The sequence below is a fragment of the Aotus nancymaae genome, unplaced genomic scaffold (assembly GCF_030222135.1).
Source record: "Aotus nancymaae isolate 86718 unplaced genomic scaffold, 86718_ANA_hifiasm-v0.15.2.pri h1tg000089l, whole genome shotgun sequence".
NCBI classification, from domain to species: domain Eukaryota; kingdom Metazoa; phylum Chordata; class Mammalia; order Primates; family Aotidae; genus Aotus; species Aotus nancymaae.
Genome location: NW_026988504.1, coordinates 7955718 through 7980326, shown reverse-complemented (window position 1 = coordinate 7980326; position 24609 = coordinate 7955718). Strand labels below are relative to the sequence as shown.

The window sequence follows — 24609 nt, the reverse complement described above, 5'->3', positions numbered from 1 at the left end:
TTTTTTTTTTTTTCCTTGAGACGTAGTTTCGCTCTTGTTACACAGGCTAGAGTGCGATGGCGCGATCTCGGCTCACCACAACCTTCGCCTCCTGGGTTCAGGCAATTCTCCTGCCTCAGCCTCCTGAGTAGCTGAGATTACAGGCACGTGCCACCGTGCCCAGCTAATTTTTTGTATTTTTAGTAGAGACGGGGTTTCACCATGTTGACCAGGATGGTCTCGATCTCTTGACCTCATGATCCACCCACCTCGGCCTCTCAAAGTGCTGGGATTACAGGCGTGAGCCACCGTGCCCGGCCCCATTTTTTTTTTTTTTTTTTTGAGACAAAGTCTCACTCTCGCCCAGGCTGGAGTGCAGTGGCGTGATCTCAGCTCATTGCAACCTCCTTCTTCCAGACTCAAGTGATTTCCTGCCTCAACCTCCTGAATAGCTGGGAGGCGCCACCACAACCCGGCTAATTTTTGTATTTTTTTTCTTTTTTTTTAAGATGGGGTTTCACCATGATGGCTAGGCTGGTCTTGTTTGAACTCCTGACCGCAGGTGATCCACCCACCTCGGCCTCCCCAAGTGCTAGGATTACAGGCGTGAGCCACCGTGCCCAGCCTAATTTTTGTATTTTTAGTAGAGACAGGTTTCACCATGTTGGCCAGGCTAGTCTCGAACTCCTGACCTCGTGATCCACCTGCCTTGGCCTTCCCAAGTGCTGGGATTACAAGCATGAGCCACTGCTGCTCCCGGCCCCCTTTGACCATTTTTAATGGGGTTATTTGTCTTTTTTTTTTTTTTTTTTTTTCCCCCCCGAGACGGAGTTTCGCTCTTGTTACCCAGGCTGGAGTGCAATGGCGCGATCTCGGCTCACCGCAACCTCCGCCTCCTGGGTTCAGGCAATTCTCCTGCCTCAGCCTCCTGAGTAGCTGGGATTACAGGCATGCGCCACCATGCCCAGCTAATTTTTTGTATTAGTAGAGACGGGGTTTCACCATGTTGACCAGGATGGTCTCGATCTCTTGACCTCGTGATCCACCCGCCTCGGCCTCCCAAAGTGCTGGGATTACAGGTTTGAGCCACCGCGCCCGGCCTATTTGTCTTTTTATTGAGTTGCAAGAGTTGTTTTTTGTTTTTGTTTTTTTTTTTGAGATGGAATCTCACTCTATCTCCCAGGCTGGAGTGCAGTGCTCACTGCAACCTCTGCTTCCCAGGTTCAAGCAATTCTCCTGCCTCAGCCTCCCAAGTAGCTGGGATTACAGGTGAGCACCACTGCACCCAGCTAATTTTTTTTTTTTTTTTTTTTTTGAGATGGAGTCTTGCTATGTTCTGCTCTGTTGCCCAGGCTGGAGTGCAGTGGCACGATCTAGGCTCACTGCAAACTCTGCCTTCAGGTTGAAGCAATTCTCCTGTCTCAGCCTCCCAAGTAACTGGGATTACAGGCACACGCCACCACACCTGGCTAATTTTTTTGTGTTTTTAGTAGAGACGGGGTTTCACCATGTTGGTCAGGCTGGTCTCAAACACCTGATCATGATTTGCCGGACTTGGCCTCCCAAAGTGCTGGGATTACAGGCATGAGCCACTGCGCCTGGCCTTTGCCCTATGCATTCTAGGAGCTTTGGCGTTTTAGGTCTTACTTGTGGCCTAGAAAATGATGTTTGTAGCTAGTGAGCGGTGGACGTTCATTCTCATTCGTTTTTTTTTTTTTTTTTTTTTTTTTTTTGAGACGGAGTTTCGCTCTTGTTACCCAGGCTGGAGTGCAATGGCGTGATCTCGGCTCACCGCAACCTCCGCCTCCTGGGTTCAGGCAATTCTCCTGCCTCAGCCTCCTGAGTAGCTGGGATTACAGGCACGCACCACCATGCCCAGCTAATTTTTTGTATTAGTAGAGACGGGGTTTCACCATGTTGACCAGGATGGTCTCGATCTCTTGACCTCGTGATCCACCCGCCTCGGCCTCCCAAAGTGTTGGGATTACAGGCGTGAGCCACCGCGCCCGACCCCAACCTCATTCTTTTACATGGATCTCGTTATTCCAGCACAATTTTGCTAAAAACCTCTTGTTTCCACATCAAATGGTCTCAGGACCCTCTGGAAAAGCAATTGACCATAAATGTAAGGGGCTGACGTCAGTTCCGTTCCATTGGTCTCTATATCTAGCCTTATGCCAGTACCACACTGTCTTGATTTCCTATACCTTTGTAGTAGCTCAGTACATTTTTTTTTTATTATTATTTTTATTTTTTTTTGTGATGGAGTCTTGCTCTGTCACCCAGGTTGGAGTGCAGTGGCACGATCTCGGCTCACTGCAACCTCTGCCTCCCGGGTTCAAGCGATTTTCCTGCCTCAGCCTCCCAAGTAGCTGGGACTACAGGCACGAACCACCACAACACCCAGATAATTTTTGTACTTTTAGTGGAGACAGGTTTTCACCATGTTGGCCAGGATGGTCTCGATCTCTTGACCTCGTGATCTGCCGCCTCGGCCTCCCAAAGTACTGGGATTACTGACGTGCCCACAGCACCCGGCCAACTGAGTACATTTTAACTAACGCACAAGGGCTGCCCAGGTAGGGGAAGGGTGAGAAACCTGAAAAGGGCTTGTAGTTGTGAGGACCGCATGCAGAGGGGCTGGGTGTTCTCTCACCAACTCCCAGGGCTGAGGGGTCGGCCTGCTCCCCTACATCGGACTGCCTGGACTTCCACTCGCAGGCGCAGCCCTCAAAGCTCGAGACTTTCATTGGAAGGCTTCCTGGGCCGGGAAAGCGCAAAAAGAAGGGATCCTCAGCCTCGGCCTCTGCTCCTTCCCCACCCTATTTCCTGGGAGGTGTGGTCTCTTTATGGCAAGTTATCTCCGCCCCACGCCCGGGGCCGTAGACCCTGAGCGGGGAAACCAGAACCCGGAAAGAGGGCATCCGGGCTGTGCAAATTTCAGACACGCGAATGTCCCGTTGCGCCTGCGGCAGGAGCCTGGCCCGGGTGCTGGACGGTCCCCGGCCACGCCCGCCGCCGCTCCCGAGGCCTGGCCCCTTCCCCACCCGACGGAATCCCGGGGAGGCTGGAAGGTGGGTCCCGCCCGCGCCGCCCTGGGCCCGCCCTCCCGGGCCGCGGCGCTCGGCCCAGTCCCAACATCCTCGTCGCGACCAGCCCGGGCCGCAGGACGCGGCGCTTGGGGGAGCGGAGCCGCGTCTCCGCCGGGCCCATGCGAGAGGGTGAGCGGGCTCCCCGGGTCCCACTGCCTCGGAGGGGTCACCTCCTCGTCCGGTCCCCTCTAGCGCCGTCGCAGACCCCCTGCCGGGGCCCCGGACCCTTCCCGCCTGGGCAGGCTCAGTGGCGGTGAGGATCTAGAAAAGTCTTCCTGTCCCAGTCCTGGTCTGCCCCGGGGCCTGGGTGATGACCCCCACGCCCGAGGGCGCTCGGACTCCTGGCTCGACATTTCAAGGCAGGCGCAGTTGGGGATCCCAGCAGCCCCACTCGGAGGAGCTCTGCCCCAGGGTGGGTGGAACACCCGAGTGGAAACCAGATTCCGGGGCAGGACTGCGGGGATGGGCAGGGCGAGACTATGGCATGAGGTCTCGGTTGCCTGTCCCAAACCCTTGCTGGTTCCTCAGGGAATGTGGGGGGACAAGGGAAAGGGAGAGAGTGACTTGCCCCAGCCAGCCCACCTCTGGGGCTGCCTCCCTCCTCCCCCAGCTAGCCACAGGTTTGAGGGTTCCTCAGTCCCAAGGTCAAGCCTGCCCTTGGTGCTCTCTGCTGGGCAGGAGCCCTTCTGCTGCCGTCCTGGGTCCTGGGATCCAGTCAGGAACCTGCCTGATATGGGATCTGGGGAGGGAGGGGTCCCCAGAGCCTGCCTCATTTCCAGCCGTGGGCTCTTTCACCATGGGAGGAGAGCAGGGAAGAGGAAGTCCCCTCGACTCTGGACACCAGGCCCCTAGCCCCAGACCCCTTCGTGAGGGCATCAGCTCTCCCCTGTGACTAGGCCTTCGAGCTCCAGGAACAAAGAAAGGATTCCCAGGGCCTATCAGATGAGGTGCCCTGAAAACATAGGCTGGGCTTCTGTGAGATGGGAGGATCAGAAATATGATTTAAATTTCACCCTGCTAACACACCCAGCTTGATGGCACTTGGCTATGAAGCTGGTCTCATTGGGCCTAAGGGTCTCTGAGAGCTGAGCTTGGCAGCCCCTGGGACCCAGCCTCACCTATAGTCCCGGAAGTGAGAGTGAAGCATCTTGCACTGTGTCCCTCCTTGCCCAAAGCACACACCGGGCAGTGACCATGACTCATGGTTCCCAGTACAAAGAAAAGACCACTTCCCAACGGGGGCAGAGGCCAAGTCAGAGCCCCAGCCCCATTGCCTCTCTTGAGTCTGGAATGGACCTGCCTGCCTGGAAGCTGCATTGCCCTTGGTCCTGGGCGTGCCCGCCCCCTGGGGAACACAGGTGGGTCACATTCATCTCCTCTTTTGTGCTCAGCCAGAGGGTGGATGGGGGTTCATGAACAGGTTCTGCTCATAGTGTGGAGGGGGGTGGGAGGGGTGGGGACGACAATAAACAAGGGGATGATCCACTCTAGTGTGGTGTGAAGACCACTATTAAAGTGAGAAAACAGGCCAGGCACAGTGGCTCATGCCTGTAATCCCAGCACTTTGAGAGACCAAGGCAGGCGGATCGCTTGAGTCAGGAGTTCAAGACCAGCCTGGTGGACATGGCGAAACCCCATCTCTACTAAAAATACAAAAATTAGCCTGGCATAGTGGCACCTGCCTTTATACAGGCACCTGCACCTGTAATCCCAGCTACTCCGGAGGCTGAGGCAGGAGAATTGCTTGAACCCGGGAGGCAGAGATTGCAGTGAGCTGAGATTGCACCACTGCACTCCAGCCTGGGAGACAGAGCGAGATGCCATCTCAAAAAAAAAAAGAGAAAGAAAACAGGAAGGGGGCGTAGCCCAGCCTGGGGTAGGCGTCAGGGTAGCCTCCCAGGGCTGCTGCTAGGGCTGGATCTTCTTTTAAGACTACTCAGGAGCAGTAGTGGGAAGCAGGGAAAGAGTGGAACAAGGAGTCTGATCTGTACCTGTCTGTGAACAGTCAACTGAAATAACTTACTACCAGACCAGCCTAAGGGCTGAATTTTGAAGGACCAATCAGCTTCTCTCTGGCTAAGAATTCTGGAGCCACAGCAGCCAAGGTCAGCAGGAGAAACCGCTTGCTGGGAGGGGAGGCTGGAGAGCCGTTTGGGCATCTACACCATGTATCTGACCTGGGACTTGCTGGGAGTGGGAGAGGAGACCAGGAAGGCCAGAGGGAGGTGGGGGAGGGGGGTCCTCAGATCTTGGTATAAGGGCTTTTTTTTTTTGAGACAGAGTCTCTCTCTGTTGCCCAGGCTGGATTGGCACCATCTCAGCTCACCAAAACCTGCCTCCCAGGTTCAAGCGATTCTCCTGCCTTAGCCTCCCAAGTAGCTGGGCCTACAGATGTGTGCCACCAAGCCAGGCTAATTTTTGTATTTTTAGTAGAGATGGCGTTTCACTGTGTTGACCAGGCTTGTCTTGAACTCATGACCTCATGATCCGCCCGCCTCAGCCTCCCAGAGTGCTGGGGTTACAGGCGTGAGCCACCGTGCCCGGCCTAGTGGCAGGGCTTCTAGTGTGCAGAGGTGCCTGGGGGTTCCTGGGCTCAGATTGGCCTGGGACCTGGAGAGAGGACTTGTTCAGGAACAACCAGCCCCACTGAAAGTTTCCAGAGGGAAGGTGGAATTCAGAGTGAAGGTCATAGGAGCCTGAGCAAAGTCCCCAAAAGCAGTGCCCCAAAAAATGGATGCTGAGAAAAGCTCTTCTCAGAGAAAGAGACTTCTCCATAGACTTCCCGCCAGGGCAGGACGCGGTGGAGCAAGACCAGGACACGGACCAGAGCTAGGCATCGGGGAGAGGGAGTGGGGCTGGGGTCCAGCCTCCAGGCCTCCAAAATGCTGCCAGGGCCTCAGGGCCTGAGAGTGCCAGGGCTGGGTGTCAGGAAACAGGGAAAGGCAGGAGGGAGCCAGGAAGGCTGTGGCCTTTCCAGGAGGAAGAGGTGAAAGTGTCAACTGGGAGAGCGGAAGAGCTGGGGAGGAGGGGCAAGCTATGGAGCAGGGCTGGAAACTTGACATTGGGGCAACACACAAGATCAGGTGGCGCCTGTGGCCTTTCCGTTTGCTGAGGGAACAGAAATTCTGGAAGAGGTGAGGGCTAGTTTGCTGGAGAAGCCCCATCTGCGATATTTCCCAACCAGAAGCTAAGGCAGGAGGAGGGCCAGGCTGGGAGGATCTCTAGCCAGATGTCCCATGCAAAGGGCTGCACCCTGTACAAAGGTCATGCACCCTCTCACCCCGGGCTGTGATGAATGGGACAGTCACCTTGGCAGGGCTCCCATGCTCCTCTGGGAGGGCCGAGGATTGGAGACCAAGAAGGAGGCAGTTCAGGGTGGAGCCGGCTTAGGTGCTGCTTTAAAACTCCTGGGCCTGGGGGAAGTAGTGGGGTGCTGGGCTTGGCAGGAAGAGAGGGTTTCATATTTCTCGTAGTTTTCCGAGTTTCTCCGGATCTTCCCAGGACCTGGGGTGAAAGGGAGGGAGGCTGTGGAACAGCAGCTCTGGGATGCATGGGCTTCACTGAGGTGGAGGCTGCTCCGGGTAGCGCCTGCTGTAGCCTAGAGCCCCCAGGAAGTGAGGTATGGGGGGGCAGGGCACAGGAGGCAGGACTCTAGGGAGTTGAAAAAGGGGTCCAAACTTGGGAGGGGACCTTGGGCCTTGGAGGCCAGGTGATGGCAGCTTCTGTGATGAGAGTGGCCTGGCTGGTATTCAACGAAGATAGGACCAGCTGCACCTTGCTGAGCCAAAGATGTGAGACGTGTGTGTGTGTGTGTGTGTGTGTGTGTGTGTGTGTTTGCACATGTGCATGTTTGCATAGTGTGTGACTGTGTGTTTGTGTGTGTCTGCCTAGCGTGTGTGACTCTGGGTATGTCTGTATGTGTGTACGTGTGCGTGGGTCTCTGTGTTTCTCTGTGTGTAACTGTGTATGTGTCTAATGTGCCTTGTGTACCTGCTTGTATGCCCCTGTGTGTGAGTTCATCTGCTTGCATCGTGTGTGACGGTGTATATCTCTGTGTTTGCGCGTCTACGTGTCTGTGTAGTACGTGTCTGTCCCTGTCTCTTCGTGTCTCTGGACTTTTTTTGTGTCTATGTAAGTGTGTGTCTTTATATGAGTTTGTATGCCTCTGTGGTCTTTGTGTGGGTCAGTGGATATCTGTGTGTGTGACTATCTGTGTGTCTCTGTGTGTGTGCATGTGTCTGTATGTCTCTGTGCTTGTCTGAGTGTATGCTGTGGTTGTGTCCATGTGTGACTGGGTGTGTTTGTGTGGGGGGGGGGGCGGGGGTACACAGAGAAGCCCTTGCAGGCAGTTGATCATTGTTCAGTGTGATTGCTGAACCTGAGTCTTACTTAGCCTTGAGCTCTGTGTTGCAGGGTGATTGCAAAGGGGCCAGTGGGAAAGGCTTGAGGGTGTGGAGGTGGATGAGACCCAAGCCTTCTCCAAAGCTGCTGGTTGGGTGTTTGTTAAACTCTTTTGTGTACACTCTGTGGCTGCACCCAGCACCAGCCTGCTCACTCGGGCCTTCACAATGTCACCACTAGTAACTTTGCTGCTTCTGAGGCATTGCAAAAGTCTGTGTTCATAGGCAGGAAGCCTGGGCACGAGTGTCTGAAATGTATCCATGTGTGCATTTGGGGACTTTGGGACCACACTGACCCCAGAGGTCTGCTGCATTCTACAAGCAGTGACTGAGTGGGCCAGGAGGTCCCCTGCTGACTTCTAAGTGATGTGACAATTAGAAACAATTGCACCCCGTTGCCTGGTGCCACCTGCCCTGCCCCATCCTGTCCCTCCTGTCCTTCCTGCCACCTCCTGCCAGGCTGGCTCTGGGAAGTGGGTGAAAGGAGATGCCAAGGCCAACGCGTGGGCCTCTGGCCACCTCCCAGGGGCGGTGCCCCTCTGTGACACCTGGTACTGGGGCATAAGGAAGGGACGGCCTCAGCTGCCCAGAGAAGGTGGCAGGTGGGCCAGGAGAGACGGGCAGCCTGCATAAGGCTCCATTCTGTCCCCTCCCCAGGCAGCGGTCACAGTGGCAGTGAGGCAGTGGCAGCATCAGCAGCAGAGGATGCCCCAGGCCCTGGAGCGTGCAGATGGCAGCTGGGCCTGGGTGGTGCTGCTGGCCACCGTGGTGAGCCAGGGCCTCACCCTGGGCTTCCCCACATGTATTGGCATCTTCTTCACTGAACTGCAATGGGAGTTCCAGGCCAGCAACAGCGAGACCTCTTGGTTCCCCTCCATCCTCACGGCTGTGGTCCACATGGCAGGTGAGTGGCCTGGGGAGGGGCTGATGAGAAAGGTCTAGGGGTGGGGAGGAAGCCACAGCCTCCCTGGCCTCCTGGTTTCCTCTCTCTGAGGCCACAGGCTTTGCCTCCTGGGTGAATTCCTAAGATTTCACCTGATTTCAGTGGGGCCCCTGGCTGGAATCCAGCTGAACTGGGCTGGAGCTTAGGAGAGAGTGTGGAGAGTTGGGGGAGGTGCCTGGGAAGCAAAGACAGGCAGAGCCTTGTGTCCTTTCTTTGGGATCCATCCAGACATAGACGTAGGTGTGCTGGGGCGCTCAGTGCCAGGCTGGGAGGAGCGCTGGGGCCAGCCGACCAAGACTCTCCTGCTTTCCAGCTGGGCGGTCTCTCTGAACCTCAGTTGCTTCCTCTGCGATCCGAGGGTAATGCCCGTCATCCCGCCCACCTCCACATAGAATAGCAGGGAAGGCCACTGTCTTCCCTGGAGGTGCTGGCAGCTAGGAAATGTAGGCAGCTGTGAATGGTTAGTATTTTGGAAACCCTCACTGGGGCAGGGAGTGGCTTCAGGATAGGAAAGGGGATGAAAGAAAGATACCAGGAACACAAGGGGGACAAGGCAAAAGCCCCATCTCTCCTGGGACTCCCTGTGGGGAGGAGGTTGCAGAGTGGGGGTGATGGAGGAAGGCAGCCCCTGCCTGCCTCTTCTCCTGGCTCTGTCACCACAGGCCTCAGAGGGTCCTGTTCCTGACTGGCTTTTCAGGAGCCTGACTGCCTCACCCTGACCCCAGCGTTGGGAGCAGGGCAGAGGGAGGGTTCTCTGCAGTAGCCCTGGACCCAGGGACCTGCCCTTGGCTCCTGGGAGCTCTCCAGGGAGACTGCACAGACCCTGGCCTTGGAGGGACCCAGTGGACAGGAGCCCGAGCTGATGGCCCACAGTTCTCTGCAGGCGTGTGTCTGCTGGCCGCAGCTGCCCATCTCCCCAGCTACCTCCCGGCCACTCCCTCCACTTGCCACCAGCAGCCTGCTTGTTATTCCAGGTCCTGCCCTCAAACCGGGAGGGAGGTCAGGCTGGGAGAGAGCACCACGTGGGTGAGCTCTGAAGCTGCCTTATGGCCTCTGGCCTGCAGGGTTGGGGCAGGGAGTGGGAATCCCAGAGGGCATCTTCTCACACAGGCAGAGCAGGGCCTGGGCCAGGGGCTAGGAACCTACTCCCCAGCCGACTCTGGGCTCATCACCCCCTAGCAGGCATCTCAGCATCTCCATCAGCATGGGATTCCTGGCTGGACAGCTCTCATGTACACATACACGTGCAGGAGCCCGTGCTCATTCAGAGCATGCAGACATTTTATTTTGTTTATCTTTATTTATTTGCTTATTTTTGAGACAGGGTCTCACTCTGTCACCTGTGCTAGAGTGCAGTGGTGTGATCACAGCTCATTGCAGCCTTGACCTCCCAGGCTCAAGCAATCCTCCCACCTCAGCCTCCCAAGTAGCTGGGACCACAGGTGTGCACCACCATACCCAACTAATCAACTAATGTTTTTACTTTCCGTAGAGATGGGGTCTCACTATGTTGCTCAGGCTGGTCTCAAACTCCTGGGCTCAAGTGATCTACCTGCCTGGGCCTCTCAAAGTGCTGGAATTATGGGCATGAGCCACGGCACCTGACCACAGTATTGTAGAAATTTTTAAACATGATGAATCACGGATACTTTCACTGCCCCTGCTCCTACGCCTTTTAGAGGTAAGGAAAGCAAGCAGGCACAAAGTAAAAGACCGCCCAAGGCTGCCGAGTGAGTTCACTGCCCTGCAGAGGAAACACCCTGCCTCCGCCCGCCCTGCCACTACACCCTCAGCTATGCAGCTGGCCAGCAGCCCCGTCCCCACCCCTAACCTGATGACTCAGGGCTTTTCCCAATGTCACCTTCCAAAGTCAGGCCAAAGTCTCTGGTGTGGGGAAGATCTGTGGGTCGGTCCTCTTCAGAGCCGCCTCCCCGTCTACAGGGGCAGAGATGCTGGGCCACCAGCCTCTGCTTGATTATGTCTGAGGACAGGCTGCTCACTTACTCCGTAGCTGTTTTTTTTGGAGACAGAGTCTTGCTCTGTTGCTGAGGCTGGAGTGTAGTGGCCTGATCTCGGCTCACTGCAACCTCCACCTCCCAGGTTCAAGTGATTCTCCTGCCTCAGCCTCCCAAGTAGCTGGGACTACAGGCACGTGCCACCACACCCAACTAATTTTTTTTTTTTTTTTTTTTTGAGACAGCGTCTCGCTCTGTCGCCAGGCTGGAGTGCAGTGGCATGATCTTGGCTCACTACAGCCTCCCCTTCCGGGTTCAAGCGATCCTCCTGCCTCAGCCTGCCAAGTAGCTGGGACTGCAGGCACACACCACCAGGCCCAGCTAATTTTTGTATTTTTAGTAGAGACAGAGTTTCACCATGTTGACCAGGATGGTCTCAAATCTCCTGACCTAGTGATCTGCCCGCCTCAGCCTCCCAAAGTGCTGGGACCTTGCCAGACCTAATTTTTGTATTTTTAGTGGAGATAGGATTTCACCATGTTACTTAGGCTGGTCTCGAACTCCTGACCTCAGGTGATCCACCTGCCTTGGCCTCCCAAAGTGCTGGGATTACAGGTGTGAGCCATCACACCCAGCCTACTCTGTCACTTTTTATACTCGCATTGGCTCACACTACCCATCCCCCTCCACCCCAAACACGCACAGGTACCTCATGCACACACACTTCCCCTGTCCTTTTAGTTGCACTCTCGGAGAGTGAGTTAGAGAAGTTCCACACATGCTTGGGTGAATGCGGCCCCTGCGAGGTGCCAAGGAGCAGTCCCCAGCTCTTTTCTACTTTTCTGGGGTGTGGATTGGTGAGAAAGCATCTGGGAGCCGGGCAAGGAACAGACCCCTCTCCACATGCAGCCAAACCTCTAGATGCAGACTTTGGTGGTGCTGGAGGTGGTGTGGGAGGGGAGAATGTACCCTGCCTGATTTTCTGCCGCACACTCTAGATGCCAAGGAGGCGTGAAGGGGCCCAGGGATCCCCAAACTGTAGGGCTGGGAAGGTGGTGGGAGGGTGGTGGCTAGTCTTCCTGAGGATGTGGTTGGGGGAGGTGGGGCAGGTAAAACAGGTGGACACTGTGATCTAGATGTCCTGGAACACTGCCCCAACTCCTCCCACCAGCAGACCCCCAGCAAAGTGGGGGAGGTGGTAAAGTCATGAACCAATCCTGTTTCACCCAGATAGAATGAGCAGTCTCAGCCGGGCGCAGTGGCTCATACCTGTGATCCCAGCACTTTGGAGGCTGAGGCGGGCAGATCACAAGGTCAGGAGATCGAGACCATCCTAGCTAACATGGTGAAACCCTGTCTTTACTAAAAATACAAAAAAAATCAGCCGGGCATGGTGGTGCACGCCTGAAGTCCCAGCTACTCGGGAGGCTGAGGCAGGAGAATTGTTTGAACCCAGAGGCAAGGTTGCAGTGAGCCAAGATCACACCACTGCACTCCAGCCTGTGCAACAGAGGGAGACTCTGTCTCAAAAAAAAAAAAAAAAAAGAATTAGCAGCCTCAGGGTGGTGCCGTGCAGGGCCTTGGTTCACCTTTCTGGGAATCCTCATCAGGGTCAAACATTGTCCAGTCTGAATCCTCACTCTGTGGGGGAGAAAACTGAGGCACAGAGAGGGATCAGGCCTTGCTCGGGCCACATGGTCGGTCCGTGGCAGGTGGGCGTCAGAATCCAGCCCTGTTCCTTGAAACCACCTGGCTATTCCTGCTGGAACTGCCCTCCCCCTGCCCTACTCTCCTCCTCTTCCCCTGCCCCCTCCTCATTCAGCTGCCACCTGCTGGCTGTCTCATCCCACAGGGCCCCTGTGCAGCATCCTGGTGGTGCGCTTCGGCTGCCGAGTGACTGCAATGCTGGGAGGCGTGCTGGCCAGCCTGGGCATGGTGGCTGGCTCCTTCTCCCGCAGCCTCAGCCAGCTCTACTTCACAGCAGGATTCATCACAGGTGACTATCACTCCATCACCAGAGTTTATAGGCACCTGCTAGAAAGTGCCGGGCACACAGGCATGGTGGCTCATGCCTGTAATCCCAGCACTTTGGGAGGCTGAAGCGGGCAGATCACAAGGTCAGGAGTTTGAGACTAGCCTGACCAACACGGAGAAACCCTGTCTCTACTAAAAATACAAAAGTTAGCCAGGCATGGTTGTGGCTCCCTGTAGTTCCAGCTACTTGGGAGGCTGAGGCAGGAGAATCACTTGAACCTGGAAAGCTGAGGTTGCAGTGAGCCAAGATTGCACCACTGCACTCCAGCCTGTACAACAGAGGGAGACTCTGTGTCAAAAAAAAAAAAAAAAGAATGAGCAGCCTTAGGGTGGTGACCAAGGGAGCTGTACTGGCGGCACAGGCAGCCTGAGGCCATTCACACATGATTAAGAGCTTTCTCTCCAGCATGCTCAGGTGTGCAGGTGCAGACACTGAGTGGGTGGGGAGCTGGGAAGGCCCCTCTGGAGAGGTGGTGGCTGAATTGAGAGGAGCATGGAAAGTCTGGAGGAAGCAGATTCCAAGCAGAAGGAACAGTAGCTACAAATGTCCTGAGGTAGGGGCAGCTTCATGTCCAGAGGCAGAGAAAGAAGCTACTGTGGCTTGATCATAGTGAGTGACAGGGAGTGGCCTGAGATGGCATCTGAGAGGTGGGCTGGAGCCAGACCACAGAGAGCCTTCCAGAGCGTCGTGGATACTTTGGATCTGTTTTCAAGTGGGATGGGAAGTCTTTGGAAGGTGTTAAGCCAGGAGAGAACCTAATCCAATTTGGGGGTTTGTTTGTTTTTGAGACAGAATCTCGTTCTGTTGCCCAGGCTGGACTGCAGTGGCAATATCTTGGTTCACTGCAACCTCCACTTCCCGGGTTCAAGCAATTCTCCTGACTCAGCCTCTGAAGTAGCTGGGACTACAGGCACCTACCATTATGCTCAGCTAATTTTTGTATTTTTAGTAGAGAAGGGGTTTCACTATGTTGGCCAGGCTGGTCTCAAACTCCTGAGCTCAAGTGATCCGCCAGCCTCAGCCTCCCAAAGTGCTGTGATTACAGGAGTGAGCCACGGCGCCCAGCCCAATTTGGGTTTTTAAAAGATAATTCTCGTGCTACACCAAGGGGAACAGGAATGCCCTGGCAGCCTTGGGAGGGCAGATCTGGGAAGGGGTGCTTACAGGGAGGTGGTGAGGCCAGCTAATTCCATCTTCAGTCCCCGGGGACTTAGACCTGGGTATGGACTAGACCCAGAGGAGGGCAGGTGTGTGGAATGGGCCGACACCACCCCTGGGTGCAGGTGGAAGGCCCCAGCATGCCTCCAGGCTGGTCTTCCCTCTTGCCCTGCAGGCCTGGGCATGTGCTTCAGCTTCCAATCGAGCATCACGGTGCTGGGCCTCTACTTTGTCCGCCGGCAGGTGCTGGCCAATGCGCTGGCCTCTATGGGCGTCTCCCTGGGCATCACGCTCTGGCCGCTGCTCTCCCGCTACCTCTTGGAGGATCTGGGCTGGAGGGGTGCCTTCCTTGTCTTTGGTGGGGTCTTTCTCCACTGCTGCATCTGCGGGGCCGTCATGAGGCCTGTGGCCACCAGCCTGGCCCCTGAGACAAAAGAATGTCCCCCGCCACCTCCCAAGACACCTGCGCTTGGCTGCCTGGCTGCCTGTGGCCAGACCATCCAGCGCCACCTGGCCTTCGACATCCTGCGGCACAACACAGGCTACCGCGTGTACACACTGGGCGTGATGTGGTCAATCCTGGGCTTCCCACTGCCACATGTCTTCCTGGTGCCATATGCCATGCGGCACAGAGTGGACGAGCAGCAGGCAGCCCTCCTCATCTCCATCATCGGCTTCAGCAACATCTTCCTGCGGCCCCTAGCCGGGCTGGTGGCAGGACGGCGGGCCTTTGCCAGCCACCGCAAGTACCTGTTCAGCCTGGCGGTCCTGCTCAACGGGCTCACTAATCTGGTGTGCGCGGCATCAGCTGACTTCTGGGTGCTTGTGGGCTACTGCCTGGTGTACAGCGTGTCCATGAGTGGCATCGGCGCCCTCGTCTTCCAGGTCCTCATGGACATCGTCCCCATGGATCGCTTCTCCAGCGCCCTGGGACTCTTCACCGTCCTGGACGGTCTTGCTTTCCTCATCTCCCCGCCACTGGCCGGTGAGGAGCTGGGAAGGAGGGCAGCCAGGTAGTGTGGTAAAAGGGGAAGAGTCTAGACAGCTCTGGGCCCAGTCCAGCATCTCCAGGGTGTGTGCTACAGCCAGTTTTCCACCTGGCACTCAGGGTATGAACAGCTGAAAGCATGGCTTTGTGTACCAGACCTCAGTCCTCCATCATCCTCCCTGTACCTCCTTTATCCTTTTTTTTTGAGACGTGGAGTCTCACTCTGTCACCTAGGCTGCAGTGCAGTGGCACAATCTCAGCTCACTGCAACCTCCGCCTCCCGGGTTCAGGTGATTCTCCTGCATCAGCCTCCTGAGTAGCTGGGACTACAGGTGTGCACCACCACGCCCAACTAATTTTTTTGTATTTTTAGTAGAGACGGGGCTTCACCATGTTAGCCAGGATGGTCTCAATCTCCTGACTTCATGATCCACCCACCTTGGCCTCCCAAAGTGCTAGGATTACAGGCGTGAGCCACTGTGCCCAGTACATCCAAGGGAATTTTTTTTCTTTTTCTTTTTTGAGACAGAGTCTCACTCTGTCACCCAGGCTGAAGTGCAGTGGTGTGATCTCAGCTTACTGCAATTGCTGTTGCCCAGGTTCAAGTGATTCTCCTGCCTCAGCCTCCCGAGTAGCTGGGATTACAGGCGCCTACCGTCGCGCCTGGCTAATTTTTACAGTTTTAGTAGAGACAGGGTTTCATCATCTTGGCCAGGCTGGTCTTGAACTCCTGACTTCGTGATCCACCCACCTCAGCCTCCCAAAGTGCTGGGATTATAGGCGTGAGCCACTGTGCCTGGCCACAAGGGAATTCTTCACACGAACAAGTTGGGAGAGCTCTCCAGAAGGAGGCATAGGAGAGATCTGGAGGGTGGCTGAGCAAAGATTCCACTAGTTCCCTGCCACTAAGGGTCAGCAGGTCATGTCCCTGAGTTATCTTGCAGCCTGAGGACTCTTCCTGCCCAGGCCAGAAGGGTTTAGTGTTTCTTCCCCTCCTTTCATTCAACAAGTATCTGTTGCGTGTCTACTGGGTGTCAGCCACAATTCCTAGTACAGCAGAGACAAAAATAAAATCCCCGCTGTCAGGGAACACACAGTTTGGTTGGGGGGAGGCCCGGTAGCACTGGCCTAACTTGATCTCTATCCGCCAGGGCTCCTCCTGGACAGCACCAACAACTTCAGCTATGTTTTCTACATGTCCAGCTTCTTCCTCATCTCAGCTGCCCTCTTCATGGGCAGTAGCTTCTATTCCCTGCAGAAGAAGGAGCGGCAAGACAAGCAGGCTGTCGGGACGGATGCCTTGGAGCAGGATCTTTTCTTGGAAGGCAAAGATGGTTCTGGGAAGCAACGGTGCCCTGAGATCATGTATGTGACCAGCGTCTAAGACCCAGGGGTCACCTATGTGACCAGCGTCTGAGTCCTGAGGTTACTGAGTGAACAGTTTCAGCCCAGGAGGGGGACCTTCAGCTCCCTGACCAGGGGCTCTGGTGAAGAGCAGTCCAGGAAGCTCCGGCTGTCAAGGCTCTGCAAGCTGGGACTCTACCAGGAGCTGGGACCTTGGAGCCTGAAGATGCCCTGAGGGACCATTTTCTTTTTTTCTTTTTTTGAGATGGAGTCTTGTTCTGTCACCCAGGCTGGAGTGCAGTGGAGCAATCTCAGCTCACTGCAACCTCCACCTCCTGGGTTCAAGCAATTCTCCTACCTCAGCCTCCTGAGTAGCTGGAATTACAGACATGTGCCACCATGCCCGGCCAATTTTGTATTTTTACTAGAGATGGGTTTTTTCCATGTTGGTCAGGCTGGTCTCGAACTCCTGACCTCATGATCCGCCTGCCTTGGCCTCCCAAAGTGCTGGGATTACAGGCGTGAGCCACCGTGCCCGGCCAGAGGAACCCTTTTCTAATAACTAGCAGAATACAGGAGCAGGCCCTCCTGACTTTTTTCCTTGGGCACCAGGGTACTCAGGGCCCAGGAAGCCACATCTGAGCCCTGCTCAGGTCTGTTCTGGCCGGCTCAGCACAGCTGGCTGTGTGTTGCTGCTCCTACAATTCAACGCACTTGACCTTCACGTCCAGCCTAGATGCCTCCATCATTTCCCTTTGACTTTCTCCGGCCTCCAGACAGTTCTGAAGAGCTCAACTTCCTCCAGGCTCCTCCTGCCCTGCTCTTTCCAAGTGACTCAGCCCTCATCTGTAGGGCAGCCAAGGCTGGTGGTGCAGCTGCCCCCACAAAGGTCACTGGGCCTCACACCAATGGTGAGAGGCAGTGCAGAGGGCCAGGCTGAGGAGTTGGCTGCTGGATAGGGACAGATTAAAGGCTTGAGTGGCGTGCCCATCCTGGCGCCTGTGCAGAGAACAGGAAGGGGGCCCCTGGCTTGAATCCTAGAATTGGTGAAGTCTGAGGGCCCCCCCTGCAGTCTCAGCAGGACCTACTTTATCTAGGGACTTCCTCCTTCCTCTCCCCACCCTGTCTCTTTGGAGGGGAGGATTATTGCTGGGTGGGGGAAGCCAGACATTTGACCAGGGGAGAGGAGGGCTTGCCAGGCAGCCCGAAGACTGCTGTGAAAATGGAACTGCTTCTGCAAGAGAAGTTCTTCTACTCCCCAATTCCTGTCCTCCAGAGGCCCCCCTTTTCCCCTGCTGTGTTAGAGGTGTCAACCCTGGGGTAAGTGGCTGGCTGATCCAGCTGCCAGTTCACCCCTGCTCCCTGTACGCCTGTGCCTGTGACATGGAGGTCTGAGCTCCCCCCACACACATTATGCTGGTGCCTTTCCCCAAGATCACCACCCAGGGGCTAGCTGTCATCAGCCTGCTCTTGCCCCAGCAGGGTACCGAGAGAATGAGAAAACAGAATGTGTTTGAATTATACACAAAAATGTTCCCTGCAGCAGGTCATAAACTCTGTGAACTAATAAAGCTGGAAAACAGGGCTGGAGTACATTTCCCCATCCTCCTTCCTTTCCTCCCCCCTCAGCAAGGGGTGCTCAGGTTCAAGATGTTGTTTGTTGATTCAGGCTCAACCAGGCTCCGGCAAGAAAACCTTATCAGATTTTATTTTCATGAGCTGGTGCCAGTCTTCCCGCCCCCCATGTCCAGCTGGTGTGAATAAGTATCCTTGGGGATGTCCTGCTTCCTCCAGGAGCAGCCATGAGTGTCTCTTGTGGCCAAAGGCGGTACTGCAGGCAAAGCAAAGGGCCTTGGGCAGGAATAGCCCTGAGTGTGTTTGACTCTACCACTATCTGCCATGTGATTTTGGGCAAATTGTTGACCACCTCTGAGCCTTGAAAAAGTAGGAGGTTACTTTGTCATGGCAAGATAATAAAGTTTAATTTAGTTTTTAAAAAGAAAACGTAGGAGGTTCGCCTGGATGAGCTCGTCTCTCCCAGTTGAAAAGTCTGACTCGGTGATCGTCCTGAAGACCCCATTGCCTTCCAGCTCCCCACCCAGTCTTACACTTGGCTGCCATCAATAGCACATGCTCAGAAGGGAGACTGCTTGCGTGTGCTTCTCCAGATCCTGTCTCCTCCATCTCAATGGAATGGAAAAGGAGGAAGTTGGGGCTGGTAGATAGGTGCTTTTGGTGCTAGTATCCACTAGGTTTTGAGCGCATCCTGTAAAGGGCCCACTTCCTGAAAACATTTAAAACAGATATCAGCTGGAGATGGTAATGTGCACATGTAATCCCAGCTACTCGGGAGGCTGAGGCAGGAGAATCGCTTGAACCTGGGAGGTGGAGGTTGCAGTGAACTGAGATAGCACCACTGCACTCCAACCTGGCGACACAGCGAAGTGAGACTTCGTCTCAAAAAAAAATAAAGAAAAACAAGGCCAGGCATGGTGGCTCACACCTGTAATCTCAGCACCTTGGGAGACTAAGGCGGGCGGATCACTTGAGGTCAGGAGTTCGAGATGGCAAAACCACGACTCTACTAAAAATACAAAAATTAGCCAGGTGTGATGGCAGGCACCTATAATCCCAGCTACTTGGGAGGCTGAGGCAGGAGAATTGCTTGAACCCAAGAGGCAGAGGTTGCAGTGAGCTGGGATCATGCCACTGTACTTCAGCCAGGGTGACAGAATGAGACTCAGTCTCAAAAAAAAAATAAAAAAACAAAGACAACAATAAAAACGTTTTGGGAGGCCAGGGCAGGAAGCGCTTGAGACCAGGACTTGAAGACCAGCCTAGGCAACATAGAGACCCCATCTCTACAAAAAAATTAAGGAAAGGAGGGGGAAGCTGAGTGTGGTGGATCATGCCTATAATCCCAACACTTTGGAAGGCCAAGATGGAAGATCACTTGAGAGGCCAGCCTGGGCAACATAAGGAAACCTCCATCTCTACAAAATTTTTTTTTTTTTTTTTTTTTTGAGACGGAGTTTCGCTCTTGTTACCCAGGCTGGAGTGCAATGGCGCGATCTCAGCTCACCGCAACCTCTGCCTCCTGGGTTCAGGCAATTCTCCTGCCTCAGCCTCCTGAGTAGCTGGGACTACAGGCACGCACCACCATGCCCAGCTAATTTTTTGTATTTTTAATAGAGACAGGGTTTCACCATGTTGACCAGGATGGTCTCGATCTCTTGACCTCGTGATCCACCCACCTCGGCCTCCCAAAGTGCTGGGATTACAGGCGTGAGCCACCACGCCCGGCCCTACAAAAAGTTTTAAAATTAGCTGGACATGGTGGCACAGGCCTGTAGTCCAAGCTACTCAGGAGGCAGAGGTGGGAGGATCCCTTGAGCCAAGAAGTTCAAGGTCACAGTGAGCTGTGATCACACCACTGCACTCCAGCCTGGGTGATGAGACCTTGTCCCCCTGCCAAAAAAAAAAAAAAGGCTATCACTGAATGTTCTGCATAGGAAACTTTGACCTCACCTGCTCCTAGACAAGAGTGGCAATCACCTCTGGGCAGAATTCCTTCAATAAATATTTATCAAGTATCTACTGTGTGCAAGAGACTAGGCAGAGGTAAGACCTACCAAGGGCTGAGAATTCTACCCCAAGGAGGACCCCTCCCTGAGGCCTTAAGAAGGGAGAAGACCAATGAGGGAGGAGGATGGGGTGGCCTATCTGATTCTGCAGTCCCCACTTAGCTGATTGCCTGCGAACCTCTAGAGAAGGTCTGGGGCAGTTCCTGGGCAGGGAGGAATGGAACTTATTTCCATCCTTGCCTCCGTTTATGGGCTCCCCTTTGCTGCTCTGTCCAGCAAGAGGCAGAGAAACCCCTTGGGCACCTTGGGGTAAGATGTACTTCCCAGGCTACAGAGGCTCCCAACAGAAGCCAAGGGGCTTTGGGGAGGGTCCTAGGGCCTAAGCACCCAGACTAAGGTTGAAACTCCTGCCTCCGAGGGTGTGCATAGGGCAGGGGCTGATGGCAAGGACCTGAAGCCTCAGAGGTGGGACCTGCTTCCAATGGGGCTGCAGCTGGCTGGACTGTGACAGCCACTCTGCCTTCATCCAGGCCCAGGGCTTCAGGTATGGTCCTTACCTTTGTCAACCTAAATAACAGAGAGGCTGTCTCAAAGAAAATGCCATCTCTTTGGGCATAGGGCATTGCAATGGTAATATGCATGGCATAGTAAACTACATGGGTATTCAGGGAGGTAAAGGAAGACAAAGGCTTTAAGGGAAAAATCAGGATTACCTAATTGTTTTGAGATAATTATCGCTAGGTAGAAGGATTCATAACAAGAGTGACCAGTTCAAGGTTGGACAGGCAGTTGCTGGACAGATGGCCGTGCAGAAGTGTTTTGTGCAAGTTTGTGATGGCCTTTGTGCAACGTGGTGGGTTTTTCAGTCTTTGTGATAGTTTTAATTATCAGATATTTATGCATGAGAACTCTCGTCGTGGGTTTCTTGGACTCTGTCGGGGTTTTGTTTGTTTTTTAACGCAAGTGACTCCACTTTTGTACTCCTAGGACATGCATAGCCTAAGCCACCTATACCACATTGTCAAACACGATCGGAATGTGGCAAGGCCACCTCCTTCCCTGGTACTTTGTTCCCTGTGACCACGAGTAATCCAGCACACATCCGCTTCCTGAAAATCCCCGAGAGGGAACCGGCCGAAGGGCTTCAGCATCCAGAAAGCCCTGAAAGGGCCACATCCAAGGCTCCTCCTCCGGCTCCCCGGTGCTGCCCCAGGCGCGCGCCGTCCACCCGACTGACAAAAAGCCCCAGGACATAACCCAGTCTCCTTGATTTCTGTCCAGAGGTGGCGGACCCACCTCGGGGCTGAGATGAAGGGCATATCGGGGTCGCCAGGCTTTTTGCAAAAGGGGCAAAGGACCGATGGGGGGCGCAGAGAGCTGACGCCCGCGCTCCAAAGGGCCGTCCTGGTCAAGGAGGCTGGGCCACGCCCCCGCCAGCCGTGGGGGCCCTGGAGGTGCTTCTGCCTCGACGTCCTGCCACATGGGTTCTGGAAGACTCTGCTGCTCCTCGCGGAATTCCAGCCGCGCGACGTGGGCGTCTCACCTTCTGGGCCACGTCCGGGCGGCGGAGGACCCCGGGGAATGGGCGGGAGAGTCGGAAAGGTGGGGCAGGAAAGCCCTGCGAGGCCTTCACCCGCCCTCCTATCCGCCGGGGCAGCAAGTGGTTTTCTTTCTTGCGTTCAGATTTTGCAGAAATTTGCAGCTGGAAACGAGATATGGGAAACCAGGCTGCTCCTCGCAGTAAACCCACCCACGCCCGCACCTGTCACACGAAGCCGCTCGCAGCGAGCTGCAGCCCAGGCTGAAGGGCTTCTGCATCCAGAAAAAACGTAACCCCGCGGAGTACGCGCGCCAAAGAGTTCGTCGACGGCCCCGCCCGGCCCCGCCCCTTCCGCCTCGGACCCGCCCCTTCCGCCTCATTAAGGGCGGAGACAGCGCGGCTTCCGCTGGGACCTCAGAACAGAGTTCGGGAGCCGGGAACCTCGCGCTGGTGCCCCCTCCGCAAGCCCCAACTTGCAGACTGTTCCTCGTCTCCTGCGCCCCAATTTCGATTTTCAAACCCAACTCCTACAGGATTCTGAGACCCCGCCCCATCTCCCGCATCCCATTTCCAGCTGCAAATTACTGTAGAATCTGAACCCTAGAAAGAAACCCGTTTGCTGCCCCGCGTCTTCCCTCTCCACACAGGTGGAGGGCAGGTGAAGGTCTCGCTCGGCTTTCCCCCTGCACTTTTCCCACCCTCCCGCCCGTCCCTGGGGGTCCTCGGCCACACCGGCCATGGCCCAGAAGCCGAAGGTGGACCCCCACGTCGGGCGGCTGGGATTCCTGCAGGCGCTGGTCACCGAATTCCAGGAGACCCAGAGCCAAGGTGAGAGCCTCGGTGGGGCCAGGGGGCAGGGTCTGCTGTGACCGCCGCTCGGACCTGGCTCCAGTGCCGCTTTCCCGTTGCAGACGCCAAGGAGCAAGTCCTCGCCAACCTCGCCAACTTCGCTTATGACCCCAACAACTACGAGTATCTGCGGCAGCTGCAGGTCCTGGATTTATTTCTCGATTCGCTGTCGGAGGAGAATGAGACCCTCGTGGAGTTTGCTATTGGTAAGAGCGGGGCGGGTTCCGTAGATGTCTAATGGGCCCGGGTGAGATAAGTGAGTTAGAATTGAGTCGTTGGGGCCGGGCGTGGTGGCTCAGCACTTTGGGAGGCTGAGGCAGATGGATCACTTGAGCTGAGGAGTTTGAGACCAGCCTGGGCAACATGGCAAAATCCCGTCTCTACTAAAAATGCAAAACTTAGCCGCGCACAGTGGTGTGCACCTATAGGCCCATGGAGACTGAAGCAGGAGGATTGCGTGAGTCTGGGAGGCAGAGGCCGAAGTGAGCTGAGATTGCGCCACTGCACTCTAACCTGGTCCACAGAGCGAGACCATGTCTCAAAAAAAAGATGTTTGTTTTGTTTTGAGACAGAGTTTCACTCTTGTTACTCAGGCTGGAGTGCAATGGCAAGATCTCGGCTCACTGCAACCTCCGCCTCCCAGGTTCAAGTGATTCTCCTGTCTCAGCCTCCTCAGTAGCTGTGATTACAGGTGCCCACCACCATGGCTGGCTAATTTTTGTATTTTTAGAAGAGATGAGGCTTTGAACTCCTGACCTCAAGTGATCCACCTGCCTTGGTTTCCCAAAGTGCTGGGATTACAGGCATGAGCCACCACGCCCAGCCCAAAAAAGATGTCTTAAAAAGAGCAATTTCAGCCACTTCGCGGTGGCTCACACCTATCCTAGCACTTTGGGAGGCTGAGGCTGGAGGATCACCTGAGCTCAGGAGTTCGAGACTAGCCTGGCCAACATGGCAAAACCCTGTCTCTACTAAAAATACAAAAATTAACTGGACGTAGTGCATATCCTGTAATCCCAGCTACTTGGGAGGCTGAAAAGGAGAATGGCTTGAACCCTGGAGGTGGAGGTTGCAGTGAGCTGAGATCGTGCCACTGCACTCCAGCCTGCCCAATGGGAGCAAGACTCCATTTCAAAAAAATAAAATTAAAAAAAAAGCAATTTTTTTGGCTGGGCACAGTGGCTCACACCTGTAATCCCAGCACTTTGGGAAGCTGAGGTGGACAGATCACCTGAGGTCAGAAGTTTGAGACCAGCCTGGCCAACATGGTGAAACCCTGTAGGTAACTAAAAATACAAAAATTAGCTGGGCATGGTGGTGGGCACCTGTAATCCCAGCTACTTGAGAGGCTGAGGCAGGAGAATCACTTGAACCCAGTAGGTGGAGGTTGCAGTGAGCCCAGATGGCGCCACTGCTCTCCAATCTGGGCAACAGTGAGACTCCATCTGGAAAAAAAAAAAAAACTAACAATTTCAGGCAGGAGAGGTGGCTCAAACCTGTAATCTCAGCACTTTGGGAGGCTGAAGCAGGCAGATCACTTGAGTCCCGGAGTTCAAGGCCAGCCTGGGCAACATGGCAAAACCCTGTCTCTGCTATCTAAAAAAAAAAAATTACAAAAATTAGCCTGTCAGCCGGTTGTGGTGCCTCACACTTGTAACCCCAGCACTTTGAGAGGCTGAGGCGCGCAGATCATGAGGTCAGAAGTTTGAGACCAGCCTGGCCAACACTGTGAAAACCCCGTCTCTACTAAAAACACAAAAATTAGCTGGACATGGTAAGGAGCGCCTGTAATCTCAGCTACTCTGGAGGCTGAGACAGGAGAATCACTTGAACCCCAGAGGCAGAGGTTGCAGTGAGCCAAGATCATGCCATTGCACTCCAGCTCCAGCCTGGGCAACAAGAGCGAAACTTTGTCTCAAAGAAAAAAAAAAATTAGCCTGGCATGGTGTCCCAGCTACTCGGGAGGCGGAGGTGGGAGAATTGCTTGAGCCTGGGAGGTCGAGGCTGCAGTGAGCTAGGGTTGGGCCACTGCACTCTAGCCTGGGTGACAGAACAAGAGCCTGTCTCAAAAACAAAAGTAACTCATATTTAGTGTTTTCATATCAAGAGAAGTAGAGATGGCTTGCAATCTGTAACTTATGGCTTCTGTAGTTGTGATCTTAGGACCTACTGAGTTATTCACTGGGTGATAGTTATTGGGCATGTACTGTATAAGCAAGCTACTGCTCTAAATGCTGGGGTATGGTGAACGAGTTAGGGGAAGGTCTTTTCCCTCCAGGAGCTTACATTCTAGTAGCGGGGACAGGTGGTGAGCAAACTAAAAAGATGATGCTCAGAAGGAAATAGAGTAATGAGACACAGCAGCGGAAGGTGGGGGCTACTTCAGTCTTGGCCATCGTGGGAAAGGCATTTTAGTGGGGACACGGCATGGGCAAAGGCCTTAAAACAGGAAGGAGCCAGAAGGAAAGCTGATGTGGCAGGATCGTTGTAGTGAAGTGGAGAATGGCACAAAAAGGGTTTAGAGAGCTCAGTGGCACCGGAGCTTGCAGGGGCTTAGATCTAGACCATGGGAAATAGTTTAAGCAAACAAAACTTTGAGAGAGAACAAAAATTCCTTTTTCAAGCCATACACAGTGCCCACCTGTAGTCCCAGATACTCAGGAGGATCGCTTGGGCCCAGGTGTTTGAGGCTGTAGTGTGCTCTGATTGCACCTGTGAATAGCCACTGCACTCTAGCCTGGG

The 24609-nt window shown here is 54.8% G+C and overlaps 2 protein-coding genes across 6 annotated transcripts in view; both read left to right on the top strand.

The window, feature by feature from the left end:
• Window positions 1-3255: 3255 nt before the first annotated feature.
• Window positions 3256-17484, top strand: SLC16A5 (solute carrier family 16 member 5). 2 transcript variants are annotated; one of them, XM_064369180.1, is made up of 5 exons: window positions 3256-4429; window positions 8129-8375; window positions 12222-12365; window positions 13738-14547; window positions 15702-17484. In XM_064369180.1, the coding sequence occupies exons 2-5, from the start codon at window positions 8177-8179 to the stop codon at window positions 15932-15934; spliced, it is 1386 nt and encodes a 461-aa protein (XP_064225250.1). In that variant the 5' UTR covers window positions 3256-4429; window positions 8129-8176; the 3' UTR covers window positions 15935-17484. The 2 variants fall into 2 exon arrangements, with proteins under 2 accessions (XP_064225250.1, XP_064225249.1); XM_064369179.1 differs by lacking the exon at window positions 3256-4429 and adding an exon at window positions 5344-6690.
• Window positions 17485-21417: 3933 nt separating this feature from the next.
• ARMC7 (armadillo repeat containing 7) overlaps window positions 21418-24609 on the top strand; it is a 32154-nt gene continuing 28962 nt past the window's right edge. For 3 of the 4 annotated variants that reach the window (XR_010339827.1, XR_010339828.1, XM_064369521.1), the window contains exons 1-2: window positions 21418-21846; window positions 21930-22073. Coding sequence is in view for 2 of the 4 variants with exons in the window: in XM_064369521.1 (XP_064225591.1) it covers window positions 21756-21846; window positions 21930-22073 (235 nt within the window). In the remaining 2 variants the exon portion in view is untranslated. Of the gene's footprint in view, window positions 21847-21929; window positions 22074-23881; window positions 23887-24609 lie in introns of all 4 variants that reach the window. The other variant, XM_064369522.1, reaches the window with a different exon arrangement.